Below are 15,899 nucleotides of genomic sequence, written 5' to 3' on the forward strand. Positions count from 1 at the left end.
ACTGTGGATCACCCAGGGAGGGAAGGGTCTGGGAGGGTTTAATGCAGACTCATGCTGCCTGCCAGTTGGAGCATCATCAGCCTGTCAGGAGGCGTGGAGGGAGTGGAGAGAGGGCCCTAGAATAGGAAATGTGATTTCTCTCTCTCTCTCTCTCTCTCTCTGCCTCCCTCCTTAACTCTCCCTCACTCCCTTAACTCCCCACGCCCCCCCCAATCTTCTCTATTTGCCCCCCTCCCCTCCCCTTCCCTCCCCTCCCTCCCCTCCCTCCCCTCCCCTCCCTCCTCAGTTTAGTGATCTCAGGTATTTCCCCCAGCAGGAAGCGCTGCTGTTTGTTCCTGTACCATTAGAGCCTAGTGTCCAGTTACCTAGGCGATGAGTGTGTATGTATGCATACTGCCTATATAGGCAGAGCCACGGTGAACATGCTGAGTAAGGGGACAGGAGGAAGTGGTTGGAATATTCACCTGATGGGGGCAAAACAATATGGGTTTTCTGATATCTCTACAACGGTGATTCTTATTGATACAGTGCTGATAAAGCTTTCTGAAATTAAAGTCATGAGTTGGCACAATAACTCAAAAAAACTTCGCAACATTTTATCATGACTTTATCTATGAAGTATTTATAAGGTCACTGTCAGACATAAGGTCCATTTCCTATACATGTGTTCTGTGATGTTTTTTGACCTGTGTGTTTTGTCAGGGCTTTTCATAGTTCACGTGTGGATCTCCGACATCACTAATTTCCTTCTGCTCTGCCTCTGCTCTCTGGCTCCCCTCTCTCTCTCTCTCTCTCTCTCTCTGTCTCTGCCTCTGTCTCTCTCTCTCTCTCTCTATCTCTCTCTCTGTCTCTGTCTCTGCCTCTGTCTCTCTCTCTATGTCTGTCTGTCTCTCTCTCTCTCTCTCTCTCTCTGTCTCTGCCTCTGTCTCTCTCTCTCTCTCTCTCTCTCTCTCTATGTCTCTCTCTCTCTCTCTCTCTCTGCTGTGATACTGTCAGCCTCATGAGGCTTTTTATGACTTGACCCTACTCAGTGCATACCCCTCCTTCATCCGTGTCTGTTTTCCCTCTCTTTCTTTTGCTTTCCCATGCTCATCCCATGCTCATACTATTTTCCTCTCCAGTCCCTACTCCCTCTCTCTCTCTCTCTCTCTCTCTCTCTCTCTCTCTCTCACTCCCTCTTACTCTTTCTCACTTTCTCCCCCCACCCTCTCTCTCTCTACCTCCCTATCTCCCTCCCTCTCTCTCTGTCTCTCCAGGCTCTGCTCATAGACTCATATGGAACAGTGCCTGAGGGAGAGTCAATGAGAGATTCAGTTTCAGCCTGATGATGCCACTAAGCCATTAACTATCTGCAGCAAACATGTAACCCCCACTCTGAACAGAACACTCCCTAGCCTCTATCTACCATTCATGCCCAGCCCCCTCCCCCTCTCCCTCCCTCTCTCGCTCTATCTCTCTTTTCTCTCTCTCTCTGTTTCCCACCCTCCCTTCCTCCCTCCCTCCTACCCTCCCTCCATCTCTCTCTCTCTCTCTCTCTCTCTCTCCCTCTCCCTCTCACTGTGTCTGTGTCTCTCACGCACTCACTCACGGCTCGCAGAGAATGAGAGGATAAACGCACAGACAGGAAGGACTGACCCGAGAGAGAGAGAGAGAGAGAGAGAGAGAGCGAAGCTGAGCAAGAGAGAGAAAGAGGGAGGGTAGAGGGACAGAGTGTGAGAGAGACTATCCAGCACTCACACATTTAGCTTCCAGGGAGAGGAGAGGAAACTACAGACCACTACTACTACAATCTCTCTCTGTGTTTTTGGAAGTCCTTCACTCAACTCTTGTATTACTTTTTTTCCACAATCTTTCTACTATCTTTTTTTTTTCTCTCTCTGAAGCGGAGGACCTGGCTGTTTCTTCTCCTTCACTGGGATATTTGTCTTATTTCACTGTGTCCTGGTCTGATTGATCTGCACACTTCTGACCAACATTCCCCCGACCAGGGACCTGACTACCTCTCCTGCGCCTGCGGGAGCCAGAGAGCCGTCCGGCGACCGTGGAGCAGAGCAGCCGCGTGGTTGGGTGTCAGGGCTGGGTCTCTTTGCAGGGAATGACCCTCGGACGCGCGGGATTGGTTGCACTCGAGGGACGCTCCTGAAAAGCCTAGGAGGCAACTCAAGGTGAAGGCAGACACCGTGGCCCCACGGAACTGAGACTGCGTCCCCCCCCCTCCCCCCCAACACCCTGTCCCACTGCACCATGGATCAACCCCCTTTCAGAGGTAGGCATTAAACTAACCCCCTAGTCTTACTTTTTGGGGAATAACTCTTGAAGCGGGTGAAAATATAGTTTTGTGTTAACTCTTTCATGTGCTCTTCTTTGATAACTTAATGTTTAAGTTATTCACTTTTTAAGTGTGTGCTTCAGTGGCCTTGCTGTTTGAAGCTGAAGTGTGGTTCTAGTTGCTGGGATGGTGTGGTGTGGTGTGGTGTGGTGTGGTGTGGTGTGGTGTGGTGTGGTGTGTGGAACTGGGAGCAGGACATGCGGGGCTGCGATTGATTGTTCTCAAGGTCGGATACTGTATGTCAATACCCATCTCCGCTGGGTGGGACTAGAGGGGCGGATGGATGAACGAGTGATGGAATGGAGGGATGGGATGAGTGGAGGTTTTTTTCTCTCTAACGCCAGGGCAGAGTAGCTAATGCACTGACTGACTAATGCACTCAAACCACAAACTGAAGGATGAGCAAACCTCACACGTTTGTAAAAAAAAAAAAAAAAAAAGCAGTAGACTGTTTGAAAGAAAGCTCTTTTTAAAAATGTATATAGGCCAAAGTTGCAGCTTTTGAGTTTTGTTGATATATTTCACGTCAAAAATGTATAATTGTCCTGTTTTTTTAAATTGTGCGATTGATGATTTGCAGACTGTAAGATGCTTCTTTGTAAGATGGCAAAATGTCAAATTTTCTATGTAAAAAAAAGAAAAAAAGAAGATGGTAAACATTTGTATTATTCATTACTCTCATCAAATTGAAAAATAACAATTATCAGTTATGAATTTGTCACAAATTGAGCACTTTTGATCTTTTGCATAGTGTGTAAAGTCCATGAAGTAACTTTTTCTTTAGTTTGGTACAACTACAGAAGTCACCCAAGTTGCAGTGTTAGTTAGAGGAGGTTAGGAGAGTGAAAGGATGTTGCGTGGCGTGACTGGTACTACTGTTTGGAACCACTGGCCCATAGTGGAAAGGGGAAATAACTCAGTGTGTCAGACAGGGTGCTGTGAGGTGTGACTTCTCTTTCTCTTTGCTTACACAAGATGGTGGGTTATGGGACACATACACACGCGCACACACACACACACACGCACACACATGAACATGCATGAACACACACACAGACACACACACACAGACACACACACACACACACACACACACACACACACACACCTGGTCTCTGTTGATACCTCATCTTTTTCAACTTCATTCTTATCTTTCTTATCTCTATTTCTGTCTCCAACTTCCACTCTGTTCCTTTTAAGAGTTTCACTTTCTCCTCCTTTATCTTTATTAGAATCATCCTCTCTCCCTCTTCCCCCCCCTCTCTCTCTCTCTGTCTTTCTCTGACGTGGTCTTCCTATCTTTTTCACCCCCTCCCATTACATCCCTTCCCCCACCTCCCTTTCTCTCTCCCTCTCCCTCTCCCTCTCTCTCCTGCCCGGACTTGCTGGTCTGCAGTGTCTATTTCAGTCCTTCCTGGGGGTCGGATTCGGCACATCCGGAATCTCATACAGTTTATTGTCATTCAATCCCGCTGCGCTCCCGAAGGGGCCAGAGGGTGGCCCCTGGGTCCCGCTGCCTGACAGCTCAAGCACAGGGGAGCCAGTCACAGTCACACAGACTGGTCCCCCAGAGGGCTGAATACTCCTCACTTACTCACATGCACAGTAGCACCCCTCTGTGTGTGTGTGTGTGTGTGTGTGTGTGTGTCCTCATATATCAACCACAATCCCAGGCCTCTAACTACCATTCTGGTGTAAGAGAGGGAGGAAAGGGAGTGAGAGAGAGAACAAGAGACATAGAAAGGTAGAAATAGAGAAGGAGCTAAGGGAGTGAGAGAAAGAATGAGACAGAGAGAGTGAATTAGATTGAGATAGAGAGGGAGGTTGAATGAGAGAGAGAGAGAGAGAGAGAGAGAAAGAGAGAGAGAGAGAAAGCTGAATTGGAAAATGGATATCTCTAATGACAGATGCCCTGCAGGAAGCTCTGGCCCTGATGGCTGAGGAGAAGAGAGGAGAGGAAAGGAGAGGAGAGGAGAGGAGAGGAGAGGAGAGGAGAGGAGAGGAGAGGAGAAGAGGAGGAGCAGAGAGGGAAAGAGAAAAGGAGAGGAGTGGAGAAAAGAGTAAAGGACAGGAGAGCTGTTATCAGCAATAACATTGGATCACAGGGCGGGCGAGGGGAGGGCGAGGGGCGGGCGCAGGGGTCACTGTCGATGGTTGAAAATAGCTTGACATTATGATGTCATCGACCATGCTCTGAGATGGAGGCATGCACCCCTCATCCATTAGCACTGTAGTGACACCACCAAACCAGTCCACATCTTCTCTCAAGTGTGTGTGTGTGTGTGTGTGTGTGCGCGTGCGTGCGTGTGTGCGTGTGTGTGTGTGTGTGTGCGTGCGCGCGCGCACGCGTGTAACGGCAAGACACCACTTTGCCATCCATTCACACTAGGCCATGGCTGTCCTTTTATCACAACACAACAGGCTCTATTCCTCTTCCCTCTGCTCTTTATCCACCCCTCTCTCTCTCTCTCCACCCCTCTCTCTCTCTCTCTCCCTCTCTGTTTTGTGCTCCAGTTCTGGATTTAGAGCCCCCAACCCCCCCCCCCCCCTCCCAACCCCCCCTGGCTGAGTGAGTGGAGGAGAGTAGGGCCTATGTGGCGATTGTTATGAATAATATGCGCTCCCCATCCCCATCCTGTTCCTGCTGCAGATTAGATTACTGTGCCAGGGATGTGTGCTGTGCAGTGGAGCTGGCGCTGCCTGTGAGCCCCAGGGCAGAGCTGCGAGGCAGGGCTCACTCAGCACTGATACTCCCCCAGCGCAGAGCTCTGTCTTCAGGTTACCACTGACGGCAAGCTGGCCCAGTAAACACACCAGCCCCTCTCTCTCTCTCTCTCTCTCTCTCTCTCTCTCTCTCTCTCTTCCTCTTTCTTCCCCTTGCTCTCTCTGTTTTGCCCTCTCACTTTCTCCCCCTTTCTTTCCCTTGCTCTGTTGCTCTTTCTCTCTCTCCTCTCTATCTCACCCCTTCTCCCCACGCTCTGTTTTGCCCTCTTCCTCTGTTGCTCTTTCTTTACCTCTCTTTCTCTATCTTCTCTCTTTCTCTCTCTGTCCCCCAAACTGTCCCTCCCATGCCCTATGTTCTCTCTTTTTCACATTCTTGCTCTTTTTCTCTCTTCTTTCTCTCCCTCTGTTTCATGTTCCTCTTTTTTTTACTCTCCTTTGGCACTCTCTCCCTCTCTCTCTATCTCTCTCTCTCTCTCTCTATCTCTATCTCATTCTCTGTCTATCCTGCGGCCCCTGTATCGATGTACCTCGTGCCCGGACCTGAAAGAAGCTCAGGCTTGAATTCCTTCTCCTCCTAACTGGAGGTGTGGGGTGTTTTTACATCTGAGGCCCCAATAGGTGTGGAAGGGGTGAAAAAGAGAATGAGGGGATGAAGGGATGAACAGATGACAGGAAGAAGGAGGGAATGAAAAGGCTGTGAATGTCAGGGAGCTCTGCTGGAGTCAGCATCTCTGGCCCATTGGGTTTGCATCCAAGAGCAAATGATAAAACCATACAACAGTAAGCAGACAAATAAAACAGACTGAGATACAGATATTGGCCGGATGTCCAGGCAGCCAAGGACTGTTGTCTTGGCTGGACGCTGTATTGCAGAAACAGATCTCTCTGTGTTATCTAGAGACCAGTCAACCCCTCACCTCTCCTCCCCATGCTCTCACAACACTGCTAAAACACGACAGGACTCACTGCCTCAAATCATGGCCCCAGCACCAGCCCCAGCCCCAGCTTTAGTCCGAGACACCTATGCCCCAGCCCAGTTTCAGTCTTAGAGCCTTATGGCCTATGCCCTATGCCCCAATCCCAGCCCCAGCTCCAGCTCCAGCTCCAGGTCCCAGCCCCAGCCTCAGCCCCAGCTCCAGTTCCACCAGCCCGAGCCCCAACCCCAGCTCCAGCCCTAGTCCCAGTCCCAGTCCCTCTTCTATCCCCCATACACAGGCCCATTCCCCCAGCCCTAGTCTCAGCAGCCCTATCTCCCATACACAGGCCCATTCCCCCAGCCCTAGTCTCAGCAGCCCTATCTCCCATCCACAGCCTCAGCCAGAGCCTGGGAGTGTCGGTTATCGATCCTCTGGCACCCACACTGAAAATGGAGGGATGCAGGGATGGATGGGTGGAGGGGTAGAGGGTGGGGCGGGTTACTCTCCTTCACATCTCACTTTACAGGCCAGTCCTGCCTGAGCCAGCCAGCTGACGGAGGAGAGGATGGAGCTGGGGGGGGGGGTAGATGGAGGAGGAGAGGGGAGCATTCTGGGTAGTGGGAGTGGACTTCCCAAACATGGTTACCAAGGCAACAGGTCCCAGGGCACCCTTCAGTGGGGAAAAGTACAGTCAGTGGTTTTGATTCCGCAAATACAGATTATACAAATGCTTGCAATGTAAACATGCAAACAAAGTATTAACTAAATCCTGTTGCCTTTAGGGATGGTTTGGGTGGGTTGGCTTCAGATGTTGAATATGATGCTCACATCGTGGAAGCAAAAGCATGTGAATGCAGAACCTTTCGCACAACATCCGATTCAATTTCCCTGTGATAAAACTTCTGGCTGCTTTGACAAGATTGTTCATGTATTGTAAAAAGTGTCTGTTTGCTCATTAGGGCAGGTCTGCTCTGCACTACTATGGGACAGGTACTGGTAGGTCAGAGAGCAGAGGGCAGAGTACCTGACTGTGGGTCAGGGGAGGCCGGTGGAGGTAGAAATCGCAGGACGGGCTCATTGTAATGCACGGAATGGAATGAGGAACAGTATCAAACACGTGTGTTTCCATGCATTACAATGAGCCGTCCTCCGATTTCAACCTCCACCAGCCTCCCCTGACTGTGGGTTGGTCTCCAGTGGCAGTGAGCCCTTGGGACCCAGGCGCAGACCCAGTGTACTGAGACCAGGATGTGACCAAGACCAGTTTAAATGTGGAAAGAAATTCGATTGAGTGCCAAGACCTTGTCCACTTAGGCCCAGACCCAGACCATAGACCACATGTATGCGGTCTCATCAGTGAGAGCTCATCTTTGGCCCCAGCGGTGAGGTGAGGTGAGGTGAGGTGAGGTGAGGTGAGGTGAGGTGAGGTGAGGGGGGGTGGTGTTGTCACGTTATCCTGAGCCCCTGCCCTGTAAGGATGAGCTCATGGAAAGGAGGCGAGCAGCAGGCTTCTCTTAACAATGAGATGGGCTGATAGCTGCGGAGTATGGCTGCCACTCCATTTGATGAGATTACTCCCCAGGACTTCTCTTCCCTCCTCCGCCTAATTTGAAAATGCATTCTGAGCTTCCGACCTGGGCCTCCTTATCTCCGCTTTATGACTGCGGGGCGGCATGAGTGAGTGTGTGTATGTGTGTGTGTGTGTGTGTGTGTGTGTGTGTGTGTGTGTGTGTGTGTATGTGTGTGTGTGTGTGTGTGTGTGTGTGTGTGTGTGTGTGTGTGTGTGTGTGTGTGTGTGAGAGAGAGAGAGAGTGAGAGAGTGTGTGTGTGAGTTTGTCTATGTCTGTATATTTGTGTCTGTGTGAGAGTCTCTGCACATCTGTTTGTGAGTGTGTATGTGCGATAATTAGTGTGTATGCACGTGTGTGTGTGTGTATGTGTGTGTGACGCTGGATGGTATCGTACCTTTGCGAGAGCATCCGCCACCCGTTGCCAGGAATTCTGCCGGCAGCTCCCCGGAAGGCTGGCGGACGAGGGCGGACACTCTGCTTCCTCTAATTGCTGTTCCTGCGTATGGATTTCCGTTCCTGGCTACGTCCGACTCTCCTGTCTCTCTCCTCCATCTAATCTCCTGATCTGGACTGCTTTAAACGCTTTTCCATTTGGCCTAATTACTCTCTATGAGGGCTGGCCCTCATGAGGAACTAGCTATCCCCTTTGGCCACTTGGCACAGCTACACCTCACTGTATGAGAGAGAGAGAGAGAGAGAGAGAGAGAGAGAGAGAGAGAGAGAGAGAGATGAAGAAAATCCCAAAAACAAAACCCCAAACTCCAAAACAGGATATATCAGGCTCAACAATCGGAGTTTAACATCAGATTAAATTTACAATAGTTGTAGATGTTGTTATCATATGTTGTGATGATATCACCAATATCAGTGCATTTGCATGGACAAAATCCACATTTGTTTAAACTGATTTAGCTCTGATCAACATGCTGTTAGAGAGTCATGGTAAACAGACTAGGCGGCTTGTTTGTGTCTCAGTCCCAGGACACTGATGTTTCCCATCTACATTCCTACAGCCATGTTGTTCCTGTTTGTGGAGGATCATGCCAAACAAGAAACACTTTTTTGTTTCACTCTTTTTTTTTTTTTTTAACGTGGGGCCATGTTCTCCCCTCGTCCCTGGTAACCCCAGCTTGGGTAACGACAGCTCAGGACCCTTACAACATTTCCCCACAATCCATTGCTGTCAAACCCTTCGGGCAGATCCCCTTCCCTTGTGTGAGCAGCTGTGTCCAACAGATGCTAAATTACAGTGCCACGCTAATGGATTTATCCCTTTGGCCCTCGCTGGCTAATAATAGTTCTACTCTCAGCAGTGGAGAACCTCAATGGTCATAATAATGTGGCTAATCTCTATGTGGATGTTGTGTCTATTTTCTGCTCTCAGGTCCAGTTTATATAACTTACTCATATATGTCACTCATGGTGCTCAGCTAGAAGCTATTATGTTCACCGAACCTGTTGAGTGTAACACTGAGCTCCACATACAGTCGTAGAAGCAAAAATAGATCTACTGTATATTATGTTTATTTCCTGTTTCTCTGATGAATTGTGTTGTGTGTGAGAGACAGTGGAGGTAGATATCGGAGGATGGGCTCATGGTAATGCATGCAACGGAATGAAGAATTGTAATGCATCAAACACGTGTGTTTGATACCCTTCCTTATCCCATTCCATGCATTACAATGATCCCGTCCTCCGATTTCTACCTCCACCAGCCTCCTCTGGTTGATTTCGGGTTTCTCAGAGCGAGTGATGAGATGGTGGAGCTTGATGAGGAGCTTGATGAGGAGCTTGATGACACAGTTGTTGTTTCAGTGTAAAGAGTGTGTTTGTGATAAAAGTAACAAAGGGAGCTAAAATCCATCTTCCTCTTTGATTCCAGGTCTCTCTGATGTGCCGTGAGAGGTGTGAGCCCCCCGCCCCAGCCCCCTCCCTGGTGCCCCCCCTCCCAGGCTTGCCAGGATGGACTTGGACGGGCTGGACCTCCAGCAGGTGCCGGTCCTCTCCCTCGACCAGATCCGCTCCATACGGGCCAACAACGACTATGTGGAGAGACCCGTGGCTCTGGACTCCTCCTCTCAGTCCGGCTTCTTCTACGCCCATGACGATCGCTACCCGACTCACCCCCACGGGTATCCACACGGCTACCCCCCAGCCCACCCTCCTATCCCCCGCAGCCAGAGTCAACACCAACACGCCCACCTGGCCCACCTGAGCCGCTCCAGCACCGTCAGCTCCTCCATGTCCCGGACCAGCGGCACCTCCGACCAGAGACTGCTGGCGGGCCTGACGCCCTCCCAATCCGGCCTGGGCTCGGTGGTGCGCTCCCAGCCTAAAGGCGAACTCAAGCCCGAGGCTTCTCTGGGTAAAGGCCTGGCAGAGGCCGAGGATCTGGGCCTGCACCTGTTCATCTGTGAGCGGTGCGGCCGATGTAAGTGCCAGGAGTGCTGCGCCCCGCGGAGCCTGCCTTCCTGCTGGGCTTGCGGGCAGCGGTGCCTCTGCTCGGCAGAGAGCGCGGTGGAGTACGGCACTTGTCTGTGCTGCGTTAAGGGCCTGTTCTACCACTGCTCCGCCCAGGATGACGAGGACAACTGTGCCGACCGGCCCTGCGCCTGTACGCCCGCCCACGCCTGTGCCCGCTGGGGGACCATGGGCCTGCTGGCCCTCTGTCTGCCCTGCCTCTGCTGCTACCCCCCTGCCCGGCTGTGCCTCGCCCTGTGCCAGCGTGCCCACGACCGCGCCACACGCCCCGGCTGCCGCTGCAGCAACACCAACACTGTGTGCCGGAAGATCTCCGCCTCCAACCCCAACCCCAGCCATGCCCCCTTCCGTAGCAAGTCCCTGGAGAAGCCAGTATGACAGGCCAAGGGGGCCAGCTCAGCGTTTCCGCCTCCCTACAACCATAGCAACGCGGTCGCCCCTAACAACGCCGCCGCCATTGTGACCTACGTACCGTGACCATTCACCTACTGTACCTTGTATGCTCTTCCTCTGCCCGCCCCCCTAGGAGGGACCAAAGCTTTACCAAACCTGTGGAGACTCATGCTGAAGACCTGGAGAGCGCGTGGTGCTTTGCTGAACTGACTGCCAGCCTTAACCTTACTGTGGGCTTACTGACTGTACCCTGAGGTGGGCGCCATACTCAACAGAGACAACCTAACGCTGTGGTGTGGTGTGGTTTTGTTTGTGGGTTAGACTGTACCTATTTATTTATTTATTTATTGGAACCCCCCCCCCCCCCTCTCTCTCTCTCCTTCCCCTCCCCACCCCTTCAGTAAGATAGGTAGAGTGGACCATGAGTGACTCGTACAGTGAGTAAGCTATTAGAACAAACATTAAAGGAAAGAAAAAAGAGGTCTCTGGCAAATGTATGGTCCAGGCATGGAGACAGGGTGGTCTACAACGTCAGTCTACAGGGTGGGCCGGGCCGCTGCCTTCCGCTGCACACATAGAGAGATATGCATCCTGTAACCGGACTTAATGGACAGACAAGATGTGGCACCGCGGCGGACATTTTGTCTGAGGCTTAGGCTATGCAAAGAGGCCCTTTCCTGAGGTGGAACAAAGACAAAATAAACACTTGACAAAGATGTATACTGTTTGACACCAAAAAAGGGACCATGTATGTACAAGGAGAATCTAGAGGTTATTAAGCTCATTTGATATGGAAAGCACTGTGAGATACAGGTGGACTAAAGTGTTCCCCAGCTATGAAGCTGAACCTGGGACTGTTTGACCTGGGGGTGCCTCCGTTATAACCAGGCTGCGCATGTGTGTGTGTGCTTGTGGCCTTGTGTGTGTGTGTGTGTGTGTGTGTGTGTGTGTGTGTGTGTGTGTGTGTGTGTGTTTGTCTTTGTGTGTGTGTGTGCCTGTGCCTTTGTGTGTGTGTGCGTGTGTGTGTGTGTGTGTGTGTGAGAGAGTGCACGTGTCCCCTCCTGCAGCAGTGTCGGGCCTGTGTCTGCTGTCAGCAGAAGCCTCCTTTTTTATTTTTAGCGGAGCTGCTTCAGAGGACCCAGAGTCTGGTCAGGTTTCCTCTTCACGGCAGCCTGACGCCAGCCTCCCCCGACCCCTCACCGCCTCACCCCCGCCTCACCCCTGCTCCCTCTACCCATCCCTCTGCTTCCCCCCGACCCCCTACTCTCCCCTCCCCAGCCTCTGTCAAGCCCTACAGCCTCTCCCCAGACCCCCCCCCCCCCCCCCGCTGCCACCATGCTAAGGACCAAAGAGGCCAAGCTACCACACATTCCCAACACACAGGACCATCATCTGGAGTTTCCATTAGACATGTTTTAGAGACACAAACATAAACATAAACATACCTCCATAGCTACGACAGCTACGTCCAGTCTCCAGTTCACTTCTGACCACTGCATTCACAACAAGTCATCTTTATTATAAGCAAGGTCATTTGTCTTGTTCAGGGTTTTATGACTTAAAATTCCTCTAGCCAGTTTGATCAACCCCAGGCCTGCTCCCTTCACTCCCGGACAAGGACACGGGGGGGGGGGGTGGGGGGGTGGGGGGGTGGGGGGTGGACTCAGTAACACCTCCTAACTTCACAGCCCCACCGTCCCTCCCAACCGCCCACCCCCCCCAACTATAAGGACTAATCGCCTCCAGTTACTCTCCTCTGTGATTTGATCAGGGAGGGGAGACGGGGGTAATTAGCTATGATAGCTTTTAATGGGGATCGAAAGGGGGAGGGGGGGGGGGCGGAGGGGGGAGGTTGTGGATGGGGGGGAATGGTGAAAGGACTGATATTAACCTGTGGGGGTGAGAGGTCATACCAAGAACATTTGGGGATGGGTAGGAATGTGTTCTAGGGGATCTGGTTGTCTGATGCACTGATATCCAAAACCGGGATGTGAAAAATAACATGCAGTGTCAAGCGCGTGTGTGTGTGTGTATGTGTGTGTATGAGCGCATGTGTGTATATACATACACTCATCCGATTTGTTAAAGTTACTTTGCTATATTTTTGTATGTATATATGGACCATTATTGTACATGTATTTTTATTCTTTGTTTTTTTCCTTTTTATTATGATTAATATTATTATGATTATTTTGTATTATATTGGCCTGGTCAATACTTCTAACCCTAATAGAGGTGTTGCACTGTGGAGGAGACTTTCACCTGCCATGCCTTTTACAGCATGTTGCACCTCAACCTCTACACACACACACACACACACACACACACACACACACACACACACACACACACACACATACATACACACATACACACACACACACACACACACATACATACACACATACACACATACACACATACACATACACACATGCACACACACAAACACACACACTTTCTCTCTCTTCCTCTCCTACTTGCCTATAAAGCCCAGGTGAATGTCCTCTCCCCCACAGTCCAACCCCTTGTGAGCTCTCCTTGGTGCAGGTGTTAAGGGGAGGAGCTCTCCTTGGTGCAGGTGTTAAGGGGAGGAGCTCTCCTTGGTGCAGGTGTTAAGGGGAGGAGCTCTCCTTGGTGCAGGTGTTAAGGAGAGGAGCTCTCCTTGGTGCAGGTGTTAAGGGGAGGAGCTCTCCTTGGTGCAGGTGTTAAGGGGAGGAGCTCTCCTTGGTGCAGGTGTTAAGGGGAGGAGCTCCGTGTGTAGGTACTGTACATGCATTTCTACAGAAAACAAACAAACTCAACTATCTGGTGCTGTACGTATGCAGGCTACAAGTTAACCACTAAACTTCCCCATGTCGTATTAGTAAGTATTGCTTTTGGTACAATTGGCATCTTGTATGTTGTAAAAGAATTTAAGGAGAATATATGAACATATATAAGAAATCTATCTAAATGAATATATTATATATATAAATATACATTTCACACTTATTTTTTTTCTGTTGCTGATATTACCGATGCGTCACAGATATTTATTTGAATGGTTGCGATGAGAGAAAAGTATTTATTTACCGGTGGATGGTGAGATGATGACCATTGTTTATTGCTTTATGGTTTGTTTCTCTTGGTGTGGTGTGGCGGCTGCAGCCCTCCTGGCTAAAGATAACCAATAAAAGGTGTTTCCAAATGGCCTGTGTCTGTGTGACTCCTCTCTACCTTTGGGCTGACGTGTGTGTGTGTGTGCATGTGTGTGTGTGTGTGTGTCTGTCTGTGTCTGTGTGTGTGTGTGTGTGTGTGTGTGTGTGTGTGTGTATATGGTGTATGGTGTATGTACTGTATGAGGCCTGGTCTGTCTGGGTAGCAGTCGTAATCAGGTCTTTGTCGGTGCTTCTTTACTCTACTCCTTTCACTTCACTCTGTTTGCCCCATAAATAAGTAATCAAGGCTAGGTCACACTAATGGCTTCTTAGAGGAGTGAATACAGATGTGTGTGTGTGTGTGTGTGTGTGTGTGTGAGAGAGAGAGAGAGAGAGAGAGAGAGAGAGAGTGTGTGTGTGTATGTGTGTGTTAGCATGCATGCACTTGAAAAAAGCACACCCTTTCTGCTCATCATCACAAACCGAAGTGCATTAAAGCAGACCTCTTAGCGTCTCCCACCCTCCTGCATCTCTCTGGAGCCACACACTCTCACACACACACACACACACACACACACACACACACACACACACACACACACACACACACACACACATACACACACACACACACACACGCTGAGAGTGTGCAGTACTCAGGTTACCTTTATCCTGTCCCACACACTCCTCTGTCTCTGCACTCTCTGAGATGTTCAGAAGCTGTGATTTCTGTCTTGTGTGTGTGTGTGTGTGTGTGTGTGTGTGTGTGTGTGTGTGTGTGTGTGTTATGATGAAGATGAATAATGCAGAAATGTTTCCATGCAAAAGCTTTTACCTCTGTCCCTCTTGCTTTTCCCCATTGATGTGTTTCTATAAGTGAATACTATCTACCCAAATTGACATTGGTCAAGCATGTAGACTCAACATGGCAGCCCTGACTGCCTGCATACTCTAACTCTACACCCATAGGAATATCAAAGAACCCGCTCTGGCATGCCAGCCAGAATACACCACCAACTTTTAAATGGTGATACTGGTCTCATATCATAAAGGACACTCTGTCTGGATGACAGGAAATGATTACAACTTTCTTTGGTATCATTGGTTTTCCCCCCAAGCTCCATTTTCTCAACCGCAGCATTCCCTCTGTGATCTCCTCTCCTCTTCCTCTGAGGAGACAAGCTCATGAGTGATGCTACTTCCACCCTTAACCTTTGACCCCAGTGTTAAAGGAGTGGGCGTAAAAGGTCAGGGGCATCCCCTCCGTGCCTGACCCCCTTCCCTCTCGGCCTTGTCTATCTCCTATGTGGCCCTTGTTGCTTCTATATAGGCACTGTCCAGGACGCCCTGGGAGTCAGTCTTAAAGCCCTGACGGGACAAAAGCACCTGTCTGTCAAATCTCCATACAGCTGTCAATCAGGTTGAATGCATTCCTCAGCCTCCAGGTCTTGTCTGTTTCCACAGAAGAGTCCACCACCAGCAGGACCTACTGAAGCAGCAACACTGATCCGCTCCCCTATGACCAGCCTTAGCCTTTCAGGATGGTTTCCAGTGGCTTAGCTGAACTTAGCTGAGACCTATGCCTATGATTGTGACAGCTATACATTCGGCCTCATCAGTTCCTCATATCTAATCAAGCGGACCCAAACTGGATCCTAGGACAATCCCCCGGTAGAAAGTAGTGACGTTTGTTGCTTTGGTTGAGAAGATTCAACTGATTAAACTGAATCAGTAGATACAATGTGCATGTCCTATTGAGTGGAGAGCTTCTACACAAAGCTTCAGAAATTGTGAGTGCCCTTGTCCTGTGTCTCTGTAAAGCCATGTGACATTTACACGAAGTCGCAAACGACATGTCTTCAATAGGACAGCGTGTGAGTTGCAGAGGAGGCTGGTGGAGGTAGGATGGACACACGTGTTTGATACCGGTCCTCATTCCACTCTATGCATTACAGTGAGGCCCTGCCGTCCTCTGATTTCTACCTCCACCAGCCTCCCCTGGTGAGTTGTGACACCTTGCAGGTTGGTTAACAGTAATCTGACAGGTTATGAGTGCAGGTTATGACCTCTCAGTCTAATCTGGGTGTCAGGGACAGAGCCTGTCAGTCAAACGTAGATGTAGATGTTCTGTACTCAGGGGAGGCTGGTGGAGGTAGATATCAGAGGACGGGCTCATTGTAATGCATGGAAAGCTATAAGGAATGGTATCAACGGTTCCTCATTCTATTTCATGCATGACAATGAGCCCGTCCTCCGATTTCTACTCCCACTAGCCTCCCCCTGATGTGGATGTATTATACGCCTTATCTGCACTTGAAGTGTTGCTCATGAATACCATGTTGGA

The 15,899-nt window shown here is 50.1% G+C and overlaps 1 protein-coding gene across 1 annotated transcript; it reads left to right on the plus strand.

The window, feature by feature from the left end:
* The first annotated feature begins 9,482 nt into the window (after nucleotides 1–9,482).
* LOC310801456 (protein sprouty homolog 3) lies at nucleotides 9,483–11,663 on the plus strand. Its single transcript, XM_083665497.1, has one exon. The coding sequence runs from the start codon at nucleotides 9,504–9,506 to the stop codon at nucleotides 10,398–10,400; it is 897 nt and encodes a 298-aa protein (XP_083521623.1). The 5' UTR covers nucleotides 9,483–9,503; the 3' UTR covers nucleotides 10,401–11,663.
* Nucleotides 11,664–15,899: the final 4,236 nt, after the last annotated feature.

Source organism: Argentina silus, assembly GCF_951799395.1.
Source record: "Argentina silus genome assembly, chromosome: 2".
Classification (NCBI taxonomy): domain Eukaryota; kingdom Metazoa; phylum Chordata; class Actinopteri; order Argentiniformes; family Argentinidae; genus Argentina; species Argentina silus.